This window comes from Hippopotamus amphibius, chromosome 16 (assembly GCF_030028045.1).
Source record: "Hippopotamus amphibius kiboko isolate mHipAmp2 chromosome 16, mHipAmp2.hap2, whole genome shotgun sequence".
Taxonomy (NCBI): domain Eukaryota; kingdom Metazoa; phylum Chordata; class Mammalia; order Artiodactyla; family Hippopotamidae; genus Hippopotamus; species Hippopotamus amphibius.
This window is the reverse complement of record NC_080201.1, coordinates 44,306,239-44,327,954: the sequence shown is the minus strand read 5'-3', so window position 1 is coordinate 44,327,954 and position 21,716 is coordinate 44,306,239. Positions and strand designations below refer to the sequence as shown.

Sequence of the window (21,716 nt, the reverse complement as noted above, 5' to 3'; positions counted from 1 at the left end):
CAAGAAACTCCTAGGAATTAAGCATGTGCACGAACCAAGTCCACGGTAGCCAATTTTCCAGCAGGACCAAGGAGAGTTTCTTGGACCTCTTTTACTTCCATCTGTCCATTTTCTCTACCCATTTCCCTCCAATTCCCACTCCTGTCATGAGCAGATCACTGAGAATGTCCTTCCAATGGAAGTTCCAACCCTGAGTTCGTGGATCATGGTTAAATGTGGTTGAATCATGAGTTCATGGTTAAATGTGGCCGAGAGTGTGACAAACCAAAAGGATGCCTATCAAGGCCATGGCTGCCTCCTTTGGACACTGGGTGGACGAGACCCCTGGGCTCCATGGGACACCACACAGGAGAGCCAGGACAGCCCGGCTGAAGCTGACCCTTTTCTTATGCACGCTGTGTGAGTGTTGGGTGCCTGCCCCAGGGAAGCATGGCAGCTTGTCTGGGATTTGTTGGTAGGAACTAAGTGGTCAGATTGGGGGCAAACGACAAGAATAAGGAACTGAGCCCATAGACCTTGGGTCAAGAGCAAGGGAAGAGGAGAACTGAGTCCTCCTGCGGAAGGCCCAGCCTGGGGGAGAAGCCAGGACAAGTTCCCACGGAAGTGGAGTGATGAGGAGCAGTTTGCTGTAAGTCTTCCTGACAGCAATGCTTTGGGGGTCCAGTGCCCGTAAAGAGCACAAGCGAAACATTGCTTTCTCAATAGAGGAGGAATACAACTTTATTTGTGAATATTTGAAAATACAGGGAAGTTTCAAGCAGGAAATAAAAATTGCCTGTAATCCCACTACCCAGAGATGAACATTGTTAAATTTTTTTATGCATTTCTTCACATGGGCATTTTATTATTTTGTCCAAATTGGGAATTCTATACATATAGTTTTTATGTCCTGTTTTTCTCCCCTTAATATATTGTACACATTTCCCATGTCCTTAATAGCGTTCACAAGTCTTTTTTTTTTTTTTTTTAAATTTTAAGAATCCACAAAATTGCATGTTAGGGGTGTACCATATCACTTAACCATTTCCTTCTTGGGAAACATTGAGTCGTTTCTAAGTTTTTGACCTTGCTGGTGAAGTTGTGACAAATAGCCTTTAACATTAATCGTGGGGTGCACCTCTGCTTTTAGCTTATGGTGAATTCCTAGAAGAGGAAGTCCTATATGGTGAGGCCCCTTTATTTTGAAAAATGTATCTCCAGGGAAGGTTGGTCCTGTGAGCCACATGGGAGAGTGGCAGCCTCACTTTCCAAACAGGAGATGGTCTTTACAAAGCTGCCTGTTTGATAGATGAAACTATTTAAAATTGAAATTTCTTCTATGATTGGAGTAGAATAAATTTTCATCTGTCTATTGCATACGTATATTTCTTCTCCTGGGAATTGTTTGGTCATTTGCCCCTTTTTTTTTTTTCCTTGAGCAGTGAGTTCTCTTCAAGGACTCTTTCAAAGAAGAGAACTCTTTACAACATAAAGACATTGACTGTTCAACAGTTAATCTCTGTTCTGATGGGGCTGAGAAAGGCAGGTTTTGGGATTTGAGCTGAGACTTGAAGAATCAGTGGATTTTGTCAGTTGGGTGCCTGGTTGGGTGAGTCATGGGAGGTACACCTAGGAAAACCACACTGTCACTTTGTGCGTTTAAGGAAATAAGTTGAGTGAACAAGGGCAAACTATTTTTGGTCTTGGTCTCTGCTGCAAATAACGTGAATGACTGCAAGCACTTACTGATCTAAGAAAGGAGGATGCTGACAGCCCTCATACAGGACAACTTGGCTTTGCTTTGGTTTCCTGCCTTGGACTAGTGTCTTGATCTGGGAGGCAGAGTTTTGGGGTGGGGGTGGGGAATGACAAGGCTTGGAGGGCTTCTGGTTTTTCACTGCTTTGCCTGTGTGTGTGCCTAGGCATGGCTCATGAGCCTTGGATCGCAGAGCCCAACCAGCTGGATATTTGATGTATGGGGGCAGGTCTGGTTTTAAGCACCCCAGAGCCCCCTTTTCTATGGTGGCTGCCCTGTATGTTTCGTGTTTGCACACAGTGGGATTGGGAATGACTTCACTGCTTGGTTCAGAATCTGGGCCAACTCTGGCTCAATGGTAGACTGCTAGCCATCACTGAGGCATTTCCGAGGGTGTTGGCAAGGCGATAACGCAATTAGCATCTCTCTCTTTGATAGAGAGTGAGGTGAAGACAAGCTGACTTTTTGGAAACTGATGATCCCTGATAATTAGGGGAAACCCTTGAGGGAAAGATATTGGGTTGTTTTAACAATTGCACCCAGATGCACGTGTAGTGAGTTCCCCCTGAAACAATGGTCAAGGCAGATACATGCCCACCAGTCCCATCCCTTCAGGGCTGGCGTGGGCACAGCCACTCTGTGTTTTATTTTTAGCAAATGTGTGTAGCGCATGTGGCTAGAACCACTGGTGTTGTTTCAGGAAATTTATTTAAAATTCAATTTGTACAACGTGACTTCAAGCACTACTTTTGGGGAAGTGTGTTTTGCATTATGCCATAGCTGTTTGGGATTATGGACTCCAAGGGAATATGTATAATTTTTATGTACTATGTTTATTGGCACATTTGTGTTAATAGCCAATAAGATGATATTGCCATCTTAATACCTTGCGAGTCTCTGTGACTCTGAGTGGGGGCCTCTGAGTACCTGACTGAGGGGGAGAAGGAGGCGTGATGGGCTCGAGGGTGTGAGGAATGACGTCGGAAATCTGAAGACTGGCTTTGGCAGGTAGTGTCTCTGCAGCGTGGAAGAGGGACCGATAGTGTATAGAGGGAAGCTGGGCTTAATCAGGGGACAGACCACCAAGGAGGCGTGGACATGTGAGTACAGCAAAGCGACCTGCCTTTGGAGAGAGAAGATAATCCCAAAGATATTTAGTTCTCAATTAAATAAAGCCACGTCCTCCTGACTTGCTTCCAGGGACCCTTCTCCTCCCAGGAGCTGGAATCTTACTTTTTGCGGTGAATTTATGGCGGCGGCTTCTGGACAGATAACAAGAAGTCGCACAGCTGACCCTCCAACTTTGCTCTGGCTCCTCACCTGGATTTCCTGTGATGATTTTCCAAAGCGTACCTCTCACATTGAGTTATTCACGGAAATGGCACCAAGAAACTGTGTAATGTTAGTTATATAGATATATATTCAGTGCAAATATCACATAGTGCAAACCCTGTTCATTGGAAAATTAAAAAAAAAAAAGAAAGAAAGAAAAAAAAAAAAAAACAGGGCGTGGGTATTGGTGATGAAGTCTCTGTGTCTCTATAGCCGGCCAGTAGAGGTTTTGGGCTTGAAACCTAGTTGTGGAAGTTATCACTTTTTTACGCCCCAGAGCCGAATCACAGCAGTTAGGCAGGTTACAAATATTTTTACCTACGCTGTCCAGGTTCTGTTGTGATTCCCTTGTGTACCAAGCTAGGTGATCTGATTGCATTAAAATGTGGAGGAGTAATTTTGGTTGGCAGCTCCTGTGAAGTCTGGTGAAAGAGGGACGCTGGCAGGTAGAGCGGCTTCAGAGGCTCCCGTCTTTGGAAAGCCACGGTCTTCTCTCGGCCAGGACATGGTCGATTCTGTGACTCACTGGGTCAGAGGGCCTTCTGTCTGCGCCTTGCCTCTGCCCCCAGGCACTGAACCCTGGCAGGTAGCACATCTGCGTTCTTAACGACCTCTTCTTTACAGCACAGAGCATGGCATCCAGTAGAGCCTCAGTAAAGATTTGTGGAATCTGGGTAGGGGGCCGCAGGGCAATGCTGCAACCTGGAAATCACATGCACTGCCCTCCCTCCTCAGGACTCCAAGGATAACCTCTCCTCTGCCCCAGTTCCCCTCCCTCAACCCCATCAAAATGCATTTGCTCAGGGCCCATCCTTTCTCCTGTGTGCAGTTGGGTTGGAAAGAAAGCTGATAAGCTACCTCCGCAGAAGGTGATCCCCTCTCTCAGGGAGAACCTGCATCTTAATAAAGGAGCCTTGAAGACCAAGCTCTTTTCAGCCAAAGGGAGGGGTAGGTGATGGGGGAAATCTGGGTAGCGGGTCTAGCCCTATCTGGTGATATCTTGTAAATCCCATCCCACCATTATAAAAATGATCATCTAATTTTCACCTGGAATTTTACGGTTTTATTTTGTCACATTTAAATCTTGAACCTGCCTAGGGTTTTTTTTTTTTAATGGTGGTGTTAAGGGATGCATTTTGTTTTTTTCCAAATGGCCCATCCATGGTGATGTTATTGCTGGTTCTGCTGTATTGTGAAGTTCACAGCTCCCACCCTGGCGGTCATCTCTTTCCCCACTGCCCACAGAGAAGCTGAGGTTAAGAGAAACAGTCCCAGTTAAGAGAATGAGCTTTGTAGCCAGTCAGGGCTAGAAAGCTCATTTTCTGCATTTGAGCCCAAGCTCCACTGCCAACCAGCTATGCAGTGGGATGACTTATCTACTCTCTCTGAGCCTGGGCATCCTTGTTTTGGAAACAGGGATAACACGTCCCTGCCCGGTTGGGGTGAGGCCCGAATGAGACCATAGATGCGTGGTGGGCATCCCATGCTGGCCTGGCCCAGAGTCCTCAGCGAATGCAGGTTACTGCTGTCATTACTGATCCCTTTGTGTTTTCACTCATTCGATTGAAAAACCAACTGTGGGACTTACATGGCCGTCATCCTCCACCTCATCACCTATCTTCCTGACCTCATTACCTCCCTCACATTGGCTCCTCTTCCCCACCTTTATGCCAACCACCCAGGCACCCAAGGAAGAAAATAAGTCCTCCAGTCTCTTCCTTCTGGTCTCATTTCCAGTTCATCATGGCAGCCGTGGGTGTGACCAGAAGCATGGCTTTGGAGTCAGGCTTTCCCCACCGCTAAGCCGGCCTTCCTCTCTCCAGCTTCAGGGCTGGGCTTTGGCTGCCCCAAAAAGCCCTACTCCCCACCTGCACAGGCCCTCTGTGTCTACCTGCTCATCTTGCCGGAATGTCTTCACCACCTCTGTGTCTGTTAAATCCCAGGTCTTGTGATGCTGCCTCTTGGACAGGACTCCCTCATTTTCCTCCTTTACCTCTGACTCTTAGTTTCTGCTTCTGCTGTTGCTCCTCTGATCACCTGCACCTGCTGCAGGTGGGGTCCCTCCAGGTGGGGCTGGGCACACCCCACGCCCGAGCACGGTGCCCACACGGTGCCTCATGCCTGGAGCAGGGTGCGCTGACTATAATAGCCATCAGGATAACTTCGTGTTTGAGGGCCTGAGGATATAGCAGAATCAAGGTTCCCACCTGGGACGGGCTCGTTCAGACCCGGGCTACCACTGATTCCACGGCTGTGGGCTCTCATCACGCTGGCCAGAGTGTGGGTGACAAATAGCAGTCATGCTACTAACAATATCCACTAATCCCCAGCACGTATCTAGGCGCTGTGCTCAGCACATGCTATGAAAGAGCCAATTTTGTCCCTATTGTCCAGATGGGACATGCGGGCCACAAGGACAGGGATAGTGGACTAAGAGGAGGGAAGGCTGTGGAGGTGGGGATGGAGGAGCTGAGGCTGAAGATGGGAGAAGTGATTGTCACGCCTCCCTGCAAATCCCCCTTCTCACCGAGTAACCGGACACGGATGGCTCTGCCACTTGCCTCTCCTGCGAATCCCCCAGTCCTGTTTGGCTGCCACAGGCAGAGCTCACCCGGTGCTCAGATGGCCAGAAGCAGAGGCCAGAGGTGAGATGTCACGGCCGCTCTCCCCGTCCCCTTGCGCAGCTGTAATCTTGGAGACGCTCCGAATGTCCCCCTTTTAAAAAAATTTCCAATTTCATAACTCTCCTTAGGTGTTTTTTTTAGACCCCATAGTGTTTGCAACAACTGTTATGGCTCTATTATGATAATACAAGAAAGTTGCATTATGAAATAAATGCATTTTAAGGTTTTTCCCTGGCAACATAATGTAAGGATCATTCTGCATGTTGGTACTAAAGAATCAAAAACAGTTTAGTCAGTGGATGCGAACACTGTTTCTTGTCACCCAGTTAATGGATCTACTGTAGTATTTGTGTTCCTTCCAGCCCTGCTGCAGTACATCAATGAAAAATTATGTTTTTTTCCTCAGTGCTACAACACCCGTCATCTTTATAGGCAACACATTCCCCTTCAAGTCGTGCGGTGTAAAATGCTTACCATTTCTCGGCCCCTTTCCCTCCCCGTCATTTACCTGGTTCTCAGCAATCGAGGGTCAGTGCCTTCTCTTATTAATGTTCTGTGTAATAGAAATCAGCGCGCCCGTGTTACTCACGTGGAAGCCGGGCAAACAGCGGCTGTTAGTGTGCAAAGGGCAGACAGGAAGCCTGGCTTTATTTTTTTAACCTTCTTTGTTTACTGGATCTCGGCAGTCAATCACAAGCCCTCCCTGCATTTAAAGCAGGCCCGCTGCCTCCAGAAACAGCCACCAGCTGAGGACCCACTTGCCGTTAATACCCAGTGATCCAGGATGCCAGTCTCATTTCAAAGGGACTCATAAACACCTGGCCTTGCCGCTCTGAAACATTTACTCCCCCAAGCAGCAAAGTTTTCCTGCCTCCAGGGTGACCTGGCCAGACTCAGGAGAATCTCATTCAAAAGAGAATTGTCTCTCCCAGGTCACATTCTTTTAGGGCTATGTGACAGTGGGGGTCACTATGGCCAAGTATCACCCAGCGATCCTCCATCCTCCTCACTGTACTGAGATCTGTGGCCAACGTCCACCCCAGGACTGCCAACCAGACACCTGCTGCGGCCAGGCAGGGGGCTGACATCGGTGGACTGGGCTGCAAGGGCTGGCGCAGCATTGCCGGGGGGAATGTGGTCCAGGGTCATCAGGTCCTCCACTGTTTATACAGAAGTGGTAGCACAGACATTAAAAAAGGTACAACCTTCTCAATTTTAAGTGTTGGGTAATTAAAGTGAAAAAATAATTGGTGCCCAACCAAGCTGGACCACGGGCTTGTTGCTCTTCACTCCCTGACCTCTTCCACATCCGGGACTTGCTGTGTTACTCCAGTCTTGGCTTCAGGGAAGGGGATGAGAGCAAAATTGTCTGGGTACAGTCTCATCCAACTTGCCTTTGATGGGTTCTCATGGCCTTGGAGCAGTCTGGGGTTGAGCAGTAGGAAACGTCTGAGTTGCCGAGGTGGGGGGATGCCCGTGACAGCGGCGCCACCAGGAAGGATGAACAGGTCCACCTGGGCACCTCCCTTGCCTCCAGCTGCAGAGGCTAGCTCTGTGCAAACATCCTGCTAAGCAGTGGCTTCCCAGACCTAGGCTTGGAGGAGGGCTTTGGGGATGATCAGAGCCTGGGTGAGCACTTGGGTAAGAGATATTTGGAGCTTGAGAGAAGGGGGGTTTGGGGCATCTCACCTGACATTCTGTGCACCCCTGGAATTCCTGAGAGGGTGCTGTCAGGACTAGGGCCTGTGGTTTCCTGTCCCTGCTTGACTATGTGAGCCCGTGGCTCTCTTTCCCCACTACATCCTGAGATTCTTAAGGGCAGGAACCAGGGCTTTGAAAAATTTTCCTCCTTGTTCAGGGTCTCACCTTAGGCTCTACCTCGTTTAAACTGCTACTTTCCTGGGGAGGCGTGTGCTGATGAGCTGCTGGCATTAGAAAGACAGAGGGGGTGAGAGAGATCGGCCCTTCCAGGGCACGCACGCGGAGCAAGCCGGCAGCTCATTTCCAAGGTGAGAGGTGATGTCCGCCGGCGGAGAGGAGGGCGGGGTGGCATTCAAAGTCCTGGGCAGCTCCCAGTGAGCAACATCTTCTTTGATTCACAGGTTGCAGGCAGCAAACATAACCCATCGGAAAGGCAATGACCTGCTGCGGACAGACGGCTGCAATCTGCAGGCACAGGGGCTCCGGGCTCACCCAGCCAGCACCAGGGCCACCAGCGCCGACTCTCAGGTGCCACCAAGTCCGATTCGGCCGCTCTGTCAGCGTCCTTGGAGTCGACCCAGAGCGACAGGGCCAGCGTGCCCAGGTGGCAGGCTCCAGGGACAATGGCTGCTGTCCTGGGGCACATGTGGACACCAGAGCATCTGGGCCAGCCGGTGCAGACAGAGCCATCATCTGGGTCAATGTGAGAGGCCTGATGCTGAGCCCGTGGGGTCCCGTGGAGTCCCAGAGCGCGGTGGCCTGTCCCGTTTCCACGGCCTCTGCTTCCACAGCTGACGTAAGTCGCTGCGTGGCCAGGGTGGGCTGATGGTGTCAGCCCTCAGCGGCGGATGACAGCACGGGGACCTGGCCTAGTGTCTTTCTCTGGAGCACTGAGCAGCATTGCTGGCTTTCTCCTTGCCAGCTCCCAGTGCAATTAGAGGTGGACTCAGAGAGGGTCCTCACGGTGAGAGCCCTGATGCTCTGAGCACTAACTAGGACTCAGTGTGGTATGTCCCTGGGGCCTGGACCTCACACCACGGCCTTGCCCACTCATGCATCCTGGAACATCCTTTGAAACGGTCATCGTCTTCCTCCCCATACAGCTTTCTCTGCTTCTGCCTGTGTGGGGCATCCTCTCCTTGCGAGGCCCCCTCTCTGCCTTCTGAATCTCCTTCAGGGGATATTTGGAGGTTTAGGAAGGAGGGATCTGGGGACTCTCACACAATATTCTGACATCCCTGGAATTCCTGGAGAAGAGATATTCCTGAGCGTGGACCTGGGGTTTGGTTTCCTGGCTCTCCTTGCCTGCTCTATTCGGGGATCCCTAAGGGCAGGAACCAGGGCTTTGTTCTCCTGTCACTCTCTGATGCCTCCCCCACTTCTCTCTCTTCCCATCCAAGTGCCCAGCCACCCTCATCACCCACACTTGTCTTCCTCAGCTGGAAACAGGAGCTGTTGCTGCCCTTTCCTCCCTGCTCTGCAGACGTGTGATGTGGCCCTTGAGAAGGGTCCTATGTCCAGGTGATGCTGTAGGGAGTCTCAGGACAGGGATGAAGAGGGAACAGCCCCCACACCTGGGCCGACCTTCATGCGCCCTGCCTGGGTGGAGATGTGCTGTCCGTCCTCGGAGAATTGGATGTCGCATGCCTGGCTGGCCTGGGCCGACCCCTTGGTCGGTGCTTTTCCACACTGAACTGTCTCTCACCTGCCCCGTCCCCGTCCCTCCCCCCCCACCCCCCAGAGGCTCTATTCAGCTGAGCGAGGCCTCGGTCAGCAGCATGTAGTGTTTTAGCTTCATCTCCCGGACCCGGGGTGAGCTGCCTTTCCTGATAAGCCTGGAGCTGAGTGGAAAGTTCACTTCGTGGTGGCTTTTCTGCTGAGCCTTCTCCAAACCCAGGATGAGACCTCTGAAGGGAGAAGACCTCAGTGTCTGCAGCACGAGGGACACGTAGACAACCCCCTTCACCTCCCACCCCAGCAGTCAAGCCAGTCCCGTAGGGGCCTTTCCAGGGGAACGGGACTGTGTGGTGCTCAGGTGTAGGAGCTGCTGGCTTGGCTGGTCTGGGGCAGTGGTTGGGTCCCACTTGGCCTTGGAGACTCCTGGACTGGGGATTCAGAGTGGGTAGGAGTCTACTACAGACCAGACAGTGAGCAAGTTTCTTTCCTTCCAGGAGGTCTGCTGTTCGAAGCCTGGCTCTGTGTCATCCAAGGCAAATACTCATCGTCTCTGGGCCTCAGGGTCTCTTTGCTCCATCAGGGCAAGAAAGCTCCTGGGATTTATGGGTAGATTGTGAGGAGGTACTTTGCACTTTGAGAAGGAACGTGAAACCCACAGTGCCGGCCATCATCAGTGTGCCGTCACTGTGGGCTCACTGCCAAGGCACTGGGATACTTTGGTGCTCTTGTCCAACTTGGTTCAGATTCATCCATCCGTCGACCCATGCACCCACCTGTCCATCCATCCATCCATCACCATCCATCTCTGCAATTGTTGATAGTGCTAGGCTCCGTGTAGGGCTGCAGAGATGCCTGCATCAATGTCCCTGCCTTTAGAAGGCAGGATTCATAACTACGAGGGTGAGTGAAAAGTTATCCATACTCCGATTATATGAAAACTTCTATAAATTCTACAGCCAGAGTGAGGGTAATTTTTGACTCACTCTCATATGTGCTTATTTTGCCTGGCTCCCTACTCCTGAGTCTTGAAGGATGGATGAGACACAAAGTTCATTATTTGTTGCAGCTCAGGTAAAGCATGGGGAATGCTCCTCGGAGGGAGGGATCAGGTCTGGCTGGAGGGATGGGGGAAGGCTTCCGGAGGTGCCATTCAAGCTGAGCCTTGAAGGCTGCTCTGGTGTGGATGCACTGATGGTGAGACAGAAGTGTCTCGGGGTGGGGGGCAGAATTGGGAGTTGGTGGGTGTCTCCCTGCAGGGTCTTCCCTTGCGGGAGGGGTGGGGTTTTGATCTCTTTCCCCGCTGAGGTGCCCAGCCTCCCTTTGGTGGCCTATGGGAGTTGTTATCTGCGCTCCTTGAAGGCAAACAGACTCCACGTGGGAGGAGGCCCAGACAAGGGAAGCTTAAACACAACCACATGGGGCAGTCAGAGGAAGGCCACCTCCTTCCAGACCCTGGGAGAGCTGCTTCTGCATCCGGGTGGGAGTCTCATGCCATTAGCCTGGCTGCTTCCATAGGTTTCACAGATCCAGGAGCATCACCACCCAAGGGCCAAATGGCTGTTGGGAAGAGGGAGAGGGTAGCAGCTGCAGAGTCCACTGGCAGATCAAAGGGTTGGCCTCCTGGGACCACCTCTCCCGAGCAAGCTTTTGGGTTAGCTGGGGAAACTTTGCCCAACGTAATGAGAGCAGGAAACAAAGTTGTGGGGCTGAGTGATTGGTATGCATTGTTTTGTTTCTTTCATTAATTCCTGCTGCCATTCGGGATGCAGGGATGAACAATAGCAGGGGCCTGTTCAGATCAATACCAGATTGCTGATAGTGCCTATCTGTTCTTGGAGCAGATTATTTGATAAATGGCGTGGTCCATATGTTTTGACAGGTGTTCGCCGTACAGCCCAGACCAAGCAGGTTTAGTGGAGCCCCATCGCAGGAAGCCAGGAAAGCAGAGAGAATATTTCCTCTTTTGGTACAAACCCATATAGAAATTGTTGCTTTTAAGCTATAGATAGTGAATTTCTAGCAAGAGAGAGTGGGGATGTGGATGGAAAGGATCTGGGCTTTACACCTCTTGTGCATTATTTCCTCCACGGCTTGGGGTGTAGCTGGGACCTGGCTTAGACTGGGGCTCTGATGGGGAGAATGTGAAGGGCTTTTATTATTATTATTATTATTTTTTTAAGCTCTTTATTGGAATATAATTGCCTTACACTCTTGTACCAGTTTATGAGGTACACCAAAGTCAATCAGCTGTATTTATACACATAGCCCCTTATCCCCTCCCTCCCGCGACACCCCCCCATCCTCCCTGTCCCGGCCCTCTAAGGCAACACCCATCATCGAGTTGATCTCCCTTTGTCACACAGCAACTTCCCACTGGCTATCTATTTTACAGTTGGTGCATATATATGTCTATGTTACTCTTTCACTTCGTCCCAGCTTCCCCTTCGCCCCCCACCCCAGCCCCATGTCCTCCAGTCCATTCTCTGCATCTGCATCCTTATTCTTGCCCTGTCACTGGGTTCATCAGTACCATTTTTTTTTTTTTTTTTTAGATTCCGTATATATGAGTTAGCATACAATGTTTGTCTTTCTCTTTCTGGCTTACTTCACTCTGTATGACAGACTCTAGGTCTATCCACCTCATTACGTATAGCTCCATTTCATTCCTTTTTACAGCTGAGTAATATTCCATTGTATATATGTGCCACATCTTCTTTATCCAGTCATCTGTTGATAGACATTTAGGTTGCTTCCATGTCCTGGCTATTGTAAATAGTGCTGCAATAAACATTATGGTACATGTTTCTTTTTGGATTATGGTTTTCTCTGGGTATATGCCCTGGAGTGGGATTGCTGGGTCATATGGTAGTTCTATTTGTAGTTTTTTAAGGAACCTCCAAACTGTTTTCCTCAGTGGCTGTACCAACTTACATTCCCACCAACAGTGCAGGAGAGTTCCCTTTTCTCCACACCCTCTCCAACATTTGTTGTTTCCAGATTTTGTGATGATGGCCATTCTGAACTGTGTGAGGTGATACCTCATTGTGGCTTTGACTTGCATTTCTCTGATGATGAGTGATATTGAGCATCTTTTCATGTGTTTGTTGGCCATCTGTATGTCTTCTTTGGAGAAATGTCTATTTAGGTCTTCTGCCCATTTGTGGATAAGGGCTTTATTTTAAAGGCAGGGCAGCCACTGATGGGGAGACTGGTTTAGAGGTGGAAGAAGCTACTTTCCCCTGAGCCACTGATGGGCCCTTGAGGGAACGCTGATGGCTGTAGGTGGGGCCGTAGAGAGTGGTACCAGTCTCCGGGGGTGAGATTTCACAGATTGGCTCCGGGCAGACAGGGCACTGTGTAAGGTCAGAGCTCCTGGACTGAGGAAACTGCATTGATGGGCAGCTGTCATGTTCAGTGGCTCTGCGCTGGCCTAGCAGTTGACACCCTAGCAGTCTGCTGCTTCCTCACTGGGCGTTATGCTCTGCGATTTGGTCAGTCTCAGGGGCTACGCTTCCCCTGCCTGAGAGGTTCGAGCTGCTGTCCACCCCCACCTTGCTTGTTCACCTTGTCCAGGGCCGGCCGCACAGAGGGTGTCCCCAGTGTCCGGGAGTGAATGGAGGAGGTACTAAAGGGGCGGATCAATGACTGATGTGTGGACGGAATGAGGTGGGTGGGTGAGTGCCACATCTGCCTGTACCTCCAGCCCCCACACCTGGGTCCCGGGGAAGCAACTGGAGCTCGGAGCCTCTTTGGAGACAGCAGGACAGAGTGTGTTGGGGGATCGTGGAGAACAAAGCGCTTCCATGGCGTTATCGTGTTGGAACCTCGCAGTGTTCCTGTGATGTGGGCTGGGCATTCTCCCCGCCCACTGACACGTCACTCCCCAAAGTACAGTGACTGCTCAGTGACCGCTGCCTGGGATGAGGTCTGCTGAGCCTGTCTGCCTGCTCTACCACTGGGGTGAACGGTGGCCCGTGGATGGCAGCTGGGGTGCCAGGGATGGACTTTGCCTTCTTAGCTTCCCTGAAATCCACACCCCTCTCCTCCTAAAAAAGGGAGCCCTGAGGAGCCATCCTTCTTGGGATGCTGAGTCCTTTTCCAAGGACTTATTGCTGAATGAGAGGCAGTTACGGGGGGGATGGTGACCCTCGTCTCCCAGAGAATGTTGGGGAAGCTGGGGCCATGATCTATGGAATGTCAGGCGTTAGGTTTTAGACTTTGCTTTTAAAAATCTCCAACAACCTCCTAAGGAATGATTTGACATCCTTAAGTTCAACACTGGCACAAAGAAAGCTTATGGCAAAATTAACATAAATCATTAGCATTAATCATGCAGGGTTATTGATAGCCTTACGCAGGCATGTATCACAATCCTGGCCAGGGACTCAGGTCGGGCGATATTTCTTCCAGCTGTCCCGGCCAGCTTCGCCACATATGGTGGTGGAGTCGGCTTTCTTTTCTAATTTTCCTCCTCAGCTTGAGCTGTCAGAGACACCCCCTGTTCCCATTCCCTTCTCCTCACGCTGGGCGTTAACTTCGTTGTCTCCTCTGCCTTTCCTCTCTCTCTTTTTTAGAAACCAGATTTCTAGTCCGGGTCGGAATCCATCAACGTCCGTGGTTGTCACCCACCATGTGACTAGTGGCAGCAAAATAACTGGGTGACAATTAACAGTGGGTGGCCTGCATAGACCAGGTTCAATTTAGTGGCCTTCACTTTTACTTACACATTCATCTCCAAAGCTGAGAAACACTCCCCCCGTCCCTGCTGCCTGGATGCTGGTGTGCCCTTTCCTTGCCATGTTCTCCCTCACCAGCCCAAGATGCTGGGGGCAGGGGACATTATAAAAGTAGAATAAAGCAAGAAACAGGGTTTTACTGTTGTTCACAGCGTTTTGAAACTTACTGGCAGAACATATGCTACCTTCATGGAAAAATGAGGAGGGAAATTCTGTTGGTCTGACCCTGCTATAGGTCTCTCCAACTATAGGGCAATTGTGCTTGCATTAATGGAAGCATAGCATAAAGAACAATGAAGGTGATGGGAAGGAGCTCTGTCCTACAATGCTGACCAGACCACACTGGAAAGTATTGTGGTCAGTAAAGATTGGGACAGGTTTAGATGTATAGGGCCAAGGCCATCTGAGGAGTGAATAGGAAATGTTCAACTCAGACGTATAAACACCCAAGGGCCCATTACTTCTGGCTTTCTGTATTTGAAGAACTTTCAGGGGAAAAGGAGGCAGTGAGTTCTGAGCAGCTCTGAGGGTTGAAAACTTCAGAAAGGTGAATATGAATATGTACCCAGAACAAGGGAAAACTTGAGACTTTCAGCACTGACCTACAATGGTATTACCTCCATAAGAAGTGGGGAGTGAGTTCCCCATCACCAGAGGTATTCAACACAGGTTGTAGTGGCCACTTATAGGAGAGCTTGGGGAGGAAATAAACGTTAAGTTAGGGGTCAGAGTAGATGACTTCTAAGGTCCTTTCCACCTGTGCAGAGCTTGAAATTCCATGTTTGTACCCTAATCTGAATGCTGGAAAGAGAGAAACAACAGTGCAGTCTCCCTTGACCTCTCTTTTCTGCCACCAGGCTGCAGTCTCAGCTGAGGATATGGGCTCCTTGAACTCATCTTTCTCCTTTCCCTTTTTGTGAGCCTTTAGCTTCGCACAAGACTGTAGCGGCCTCATAGCATGCGATCAAATTCAGAGAGAGCTATGCAATCCCTTTATGGAGAACTTGGGTGGGAACATTTAAACATGTTTTTTCCTCACATGCTTCCAGAAGAATCTCAGAGAAGCTAGTGAGCCTGGTTGGTAGGGGGCCTTAATCAGCGATGGATGTGGACAGTTCAAAACAGGGGTAATTTCTAAATATCAAAGACTAGGACAGCCTGGGATCTGATGAACAAGAACAGAGGTCAGCTACAAATGAAGAGGCGCTGGGTGGTTAGTCTGGATGGATGTCAGCCCTTACCCCCAGCTCTTGGGAAATCCACGGGCTCCCTGTCCCTGGTGCTAACACAGCTGCTATGCTGTTGTTATCAGCTCTTGTGGAACACTTGCTTGGAGTCCAGTTATCTTTAGGTGCTGGTGGGGGTGGGGGTCAGAAAGCCTTTCTGTACTTGAGGATACAGGATTCTAGAAAGGAACTTTCACATTCTAGGAACACTGCATGTCGTGAAAACCACCCAACTCATGCTGGATTAAACAGAAGAGAAAATGTTTTGGTCTTTATAAACAAAAAGTTTCAAGATAGTTCTGCTTCAGGTAAGATTTGACCCAGCAGATTACAGAATATCACCAAGAGGCCTCTTGGTATTGGCATCTCATCAGCTTCCATACAATATTACCTCCCCTTCCCAATAGCTCGAAGCCCTCCTTTCATGATTGCAAATGTTTCTGGCATCAAAAGCTTTGCATCTATACATAATCATCAACTACTTGGCCAGAATTAGGCCATTAATTCCTGAGGTCGGGGTAATGGCATATATTGATGGATTTAGGACAATTGGTTCCCAGCCTTGGTGCTGCATGTAGGGTAAACCCCACCCAGACTTTGTGACTGAGAATGGAAGGGAGTCCTTTACCAAAGAAAGCTTGGAGTATTATTTTACAAAAAAAAAATTGAGGATGGCTGCAGGGTGGAAAAACGAAAACATGCCCACTTTAGCCTGAAAGTGTCGAGTCCTTGGAAGATGGTTCCCCACCGTAACTTTTCTCATGTAAGGCTTCCTAGTGGATCTCAGCATCTTTTATTTTTTCTCTGACATCTTTTATCCAAATTTTTGCAGAGTTCAGACTCTGAGGCATCTTAATTTTCTTGGAGAAAATTAGAAGAAATTAATGCAGTTGACAAAGAGCTGTTCTCCTGATGTACAGCTTTTGTGGGCCACCATTTTGGAAGGACCACAGGAGCCAATGTCCCACCTTCCATCAGTGATAAATCTACAAGATGCTCTTTGGAATGGGGCTTGCCTTGCATGAGACTGGCCAGGCTTGCATCAGATATGCACAGCGTTCCCAGGCTTGCAGAATCTGGGCAAACAGGTCAGCAAGATTTCTTCATTTTGATCGTGGGAGAGTTTCCAAGGAAACTTAGTCTGCTTCTTGTAGAAGTGTCCACCATTCCCTGGTGCTCAGGGGCAGCCTTGCAGAGGCTGGGAGTGGCACCGTCGACAGGCATGAATAGGTCCCATAATTTCATGGTTTAAAATACGTTAGTTGACCTCTGTATAATTCCTATATTTTAGTCATTTACGTGTCATGACTCAGTACTCATTCATTAAACATAGTGCTTTTCGAATGAAGAGTGGAGGTGAAAATTTTTCTTGATGATGACAAATGACATAATTTACTTTTATTTCTGTCGTATCATGGTGCCCATGAGCCTGGCCATGGCTAAGGGTCTGCCTGTGGCGCCATGGTGAGCTCCTTTTAGCAAAGGGTTCCCCTGGACATGTCACTTGAGCTGATTCTGCTCATGCGTGTCTGAGTCTTCCCCTGCTTTGATCCTTGGTCCTGCTTGGTTTGAGCTCTTTGGCTTCATCAAAGGATCTTCTCAATAGAGGCACACCGGCTCTGAGGTGGGAGGTGTGGCCAGGGTGGGGGAGGGAAGTTGACTGGGAAGTGGGATGAATGCTATTTCAGAATCTTGGGTTTTGTGGCCGTGAGGGAACTGGGCAGAGGGCTGGAGTGAGCCTGAGGATGGACAAGACCTTTTTTTCCTCAGTAGGAAGGCCCTCTTTTCCTCCTCCTGGCCTGGCTGCACCGGACACTGTTCACAGACTAAGTTTATTTCTCTTCAGAGTTGGGATGCGGTGATTTGCCTGCGCTTCCAGAGGGAGCCCTCTGAATAGGCACTTAGAGAACTTCCTTGATGGAGTTGTTTTTTCATAATCCCCTGAAAATGCAGGGCTCCTTTTGAAAATTGGAAAAGAACTCCTTCGCAAACAGTTCCTCCCAAGCCTGGGGCTCAGGGACACTGCAGTAACCAGAGGTCCTACTCTCAGTACTTACTCCACCAAGCCCCAACTGTCCCTTTTGTTAGTTTCTTTTGGGGGTGGTTCAATGCTGCTTCAATGTGATCACTTTATTCTATGTGAATCTGTAGGAATATTAAGACTATTACACTTCATTGGCAAGGAGTTTGTAGAGAGTAGGAGGAGCTGGAATCTATCATTTGGCAGTAAACTCCTAGGATGTTTTAACTTTTAACAGACACTTTTTAAAGAGAACCCCTGTTTACATTTACTACCCTTCCAATGCAGTCAACTGGTGTGACGCCCTGGCCCTGCAGCTGGCCCTGGGTTGTAATCCTTGAAGCAATGGTGGCAGCAAACATTGATTATTACTCAACTTAAAGAAAGTCCCAGTGCCACTGGACATCTAGTGCTAAAGAGTGCCTTCCCCAAACTCTCAGAGGCTGGATAGTATTGGCCCTCCCGAATTTGGCTATTCTTGGGGGTCCAAGCAGGGTTCTGGGGCAATTTAGAGATGGAAGTGGATGCAACCAGGCTGCAGTGGGTCTGCAACAGCACGCGGAGCACTGGGCTGGGGTTGGACCTCCTGGCTTTGCATCCAGACTTTTTGTCTGAGCCCCTCCCCTGAGTGCGTCAGCTTTCCCATCTGTAAAATGGCACAGATGGTCTCTGACCCCCCTTCTTGCCCCAGTAGTCTGCAATTTTCTTTGTTTTGACTATTATTTGGAATCGCTGGAAAGTGGACTGTGTCTAAGCCTGCAGGCATTGGGAGGCAGCTGGATATACGTGAGAATATGAAGGCTTTGTCCCTTCTTCGTGGCGTTTCCTCTGAGTGGATGGTGTAGCAAGAGGCAACTTAGCAAGTCTGGGTGGACTCAGCGAGGATGGCCTTACCCAGTTCCATGCAGCAAAAGAGATTTGATCTAGGCCCTTAGCTAATGGACATGCATCAAGGCATTTTATGTTTACCTGAAGGTGGCTGTGGTTGGTGACACAGGGTGATGGGGAGGGAGGCAAAGACGTCATGAAAATAGTTGGAGTCGCTGCCCTTCCACTCCCCTGTCCTGTGACCCCAGTCACTCAGGACACTTCTGTCCTCGTAAGCTCCAGGGTAGAGCCTTCACCCCAGGGCTGTAGGTAGGGGTCTGCGGGGGGATAAGAGGCAGAGGCCTCTCTCCTTCCAAGCCCAGCACCCTCTGTCTATCCTGGGCCTAGAATGACCAGGGCCACACTCCGTTGAATTTGGGACTTGGAGGCTCTGAAAGCCCATCTAGATTCCTGGCAGGTGGGCTCCCAGGAAGAGCTTGCTGGGGAGTTATTCCCCAGCTTTGGGGTTTGGGGTCTCCCCTTATCCTTTGCACTCTGTGATGGCCTTCTTCCTGGACCACACAGCTTACAGCAGCGCTGAGCAGAGGTCTGGGACTATCCTCAACTGCATTTAAGTAGCCAGGGCTCTGCCTGCGTGTCCGTGGGCTGCTAGGGTCTGTTTTGGTGATCGTGACCGGGCTCCTCTGGCCCCTGCATCATCCATCAGCAAGCCGGAAGCCCAGCCAAGGGGCTCGGATCATCTGGACTTTCCCGGTCTTTGTGTGGCCTCAACAGTGAATGATGTACAGAAGATTTTGTTTTTTCCCCCATCGAAAGTCTTGTTTTCTAGGGCCCAGGGCCCAGGCAGTGCAGCGCAGTGCTTAGAATACAGACTCAGGAGTTGGGGGCCCAGCAGGGGACAGATGGCTCACGCACAGGGTGCAGGTTAGGGGAGTGTAGTGAAAGGACCATTTGTAAAGGAGCAGGTGGGGCTTAGGAGTCTTTGGGGGTGGGGGTGGGGAAGCCCAGACCTGAGTGTTGGGGGACAGAGCAGCTTGGAGCCTGAAGACAGAGAAGAGCAGGGAGACGGTCACCAGTAAGGAGCATCCCCACCAGGAGGGAGCCAGGAGAAGGAGTACCCCCGCTTCTCCTCCCCCTCTCTGCCTTCTTACTGAGGCTCCCGTTGGCTGAATCCGACAGGAAGCCCATGACACTGTCCACGTAGGGGCAGCCTTCCTGTGTGGAGAGACGACCCCCACGCCTACAGCTGACTTGGGCAAATCACTTCCCTTCTGTGTGTCTCAGTTTCCTGATGTGTAAAACGGGGCATAGTGATGGCTCTCATCTCACAGTTGTGAGAAGTAAAGGAGAGAATGTTGGTAAGTTGCTGAACTGTCATTACAGGGCGATCTTATGAGTTTCGGAGGACCCAGTTCTGTGCCATGCGCTGCAGTAATAGAGTCCTTATATGCCACAGCCAGTGACAGTCACGGTCTGGGCTTGAGTCCTGGCAGCTTGAGACCCGAGGGCTTCTCTTAGCTCTGCCCTTTTCCATCTGACCTGGGAAGCGGCTTGTGTAGGTGAATGTGATGCCGGGGACTAGTCAAGGAGGAGTGAGCCATGTGTGCAATTCAGGGGCCCCATCTGAAGACCCAAGGCGGCTGCTTTAAAGGGTTCAGGCCATGCGCGGTGAGGGGGCAGTGGCTCCTACGGGTGTGTGTCAGGTGAGGCAAGGGATGCAGAAGTGGTGCCACTCAGCTGTTGGGAATGAGAATGAGAGGACTTCTTTACCTGGACGTGAGGCCTTCAGCTCTTATACTGCTTCCTGTGTGTGAGTGGCAGGCAGTTTGCAGGACAAGCCCCAGCTCTCATATTGGCCCCAGCTCTCATATTGGCCCCGGGTAGAGAGCCATCCAAGACCTGGCCATTTGGAAGCAGTGTCCAGTCCTCTCTCCAGAAAGAAAGTTCCACTACTTACAGGACGTAGAGTTTCTCTCAGCTGGGCAGACACGTGTCTGCCTTGGAACCGGGGGGCCAGAAAGCCCCAAAGCCAGTAGGGAGAGAGCTGGCCGGGTTTGTCTGAATACTAACTGCACTCCTTATTTATGTTTCCCTGAAAAACAACCAATGTGTTTTGATGATTTCTAAAGAGTTTAAAAACAATATACTTAATTGCTATGAGTAATTTCAGAGCTCATTAATGTAATAAATCTCTGGAGAAAAATATTCTTAGTTAACGATCAGCATAAAATCAGAGTCTCTCAGCGGAGGTTTTCCATCATCCCGCAGCGGAGACAGGGTGGTGGACACAGCGGATGGAGGAGGCCTGTCTCTCTAAAGCAGGCTCACTGGCATCATCAGTAGGTTTTGTGGTCTGGGGGCTTTGGAACTCCAGCTTGGTGAATTTTATTTAAAATGAGGATTGGATCCTGCTCACGGTTACACCAGGGGTTGAAAAAACCACGCTAGGCAAAGAACTTGCATCAAGATCAGGACTGAAATACGTTAATGTGGGTGATTTAGCTCGAGAAGCCTGCTCACCAGATATCGTGGAGTCTGGCAAGATGGCTTCTCCCAAGAGCATGCTGAAAGATGCACAGGTGATGGCACAAATCCTGAAGGATATGCGGATTACAGAATATGAACCAAGAGTTATAAATCAGATGTTGGAGTTTGCCTTCCGATATGTGACCACAATTCTAGATAATGCAAAAATTAATTCAAGTCATGCTAAGAAAGCTACTGTTGATGCAGATGGTTTGCGATTGGCAAGCCAGTGTCATGCTGACCAGTCTTTTACGTCTCCTCCCCTGAGACATTTTTTATTAGATATTTCAAGGCAAAGAAATCAAACCCCTTTGCCACTGATCAAGCCATATTCAGGTCCTCAATTGCCACCTGAAAGGTATTGCTTGACTGCTCCAAATTACAGACTTAAGTCTTTACAAAAAAAAAAAAAGGCATCTACTTCTTCAGGAAGAATCACAATTCCGCGGTTAAGTGTTGGTTCAGTTACTAGCAGACCAAGTACTCCCACGCTTGGCACACCAACCCCACAAACCATGTCTGTTTCAACTAAAGTAGGGATGCCTGTGTCCCTCCCAGGGCAAAGGTTCACAGTACAGATGCCCAGTTCACAATCCCAAGCTGTAAAAGCATCAATTCCTGCAACGTCAGCAGTTCAGAATGTTGTAATTAATCCATCATTAATTGGGTCCAAAAATATTCTTATTACCACTAACATGGTGTCATCACAAAATACTGCCAATGAAGCATCAAGTGCATTGAAACGAAAACGTGAAGATGATGACGGTGACGACGGTGATGACTGATAATTTGTAATCTAGCCTTGATGCATGTAACATGTATACTTGGTTTTTAATCCATTGTACTGAGTGAGACTAAACATGCATGCTAGATGTTTCCATGCTGTGTTTTAGAAAAATAGTATTTAATGAGTAAATATGGTTACCATACTTTTCAATTGAAAAAAAAATAAATAAAATGAGAATTGAATTACCCATCTGGCATTGGGTAGCTCCCACGAGCCCTCACTGAGTGCTTCAGGAACTTATGGCTGCCCTACTTATTCCTAAGCCAAGGCAGAATTCCTGATCCCTGAAATCCCCAGTGTATTCCTCCCTCAGTCTGCCCCATGTCAGTAAAAGGCAGCTCCAGCTGCCCAGGTATGCCAGCCAAACACCTAGGGCCATCTATGGCAGACCAGTTGCAGAAGTGGCCTAAGTCCTCACCCTTTGCCATCTATCTTTGGGCGCTGCTGTTTCTACCTGCTCGCACCAAAGGGGGTTAACAAACAAGACAGAAGCAGGCGTGGAGACGTTTTTCGACTGGGTTCAT

General features: G+C 49.6%; 1 protein-coding gene across 1 annotated transcript; it reads left to right on the top strand.

The window, feature by feature from the left end:
• The first annotated feature begins 19,540 nt into the window (after nt 1-19,540).
• On the top strand, nt 19,541-21,190 carry LOC130838065 (transcription initiation factor TFIID subunit 9-like). Its single transcript, XM_057710837.1, has 2 exons — nt 19,541-19,547; nt 20,382-21,190. Exons 1-2 carry the CDS (start codon nt 19,541-19,543, stop codon nt 21,188-21,190), a joined length of 816 nt encoding a protein of 271 aa, XP_057566820.1.
• The last annotated feature ends 526 nt before the right edge of the window (nt 21,191-21,716 follow it).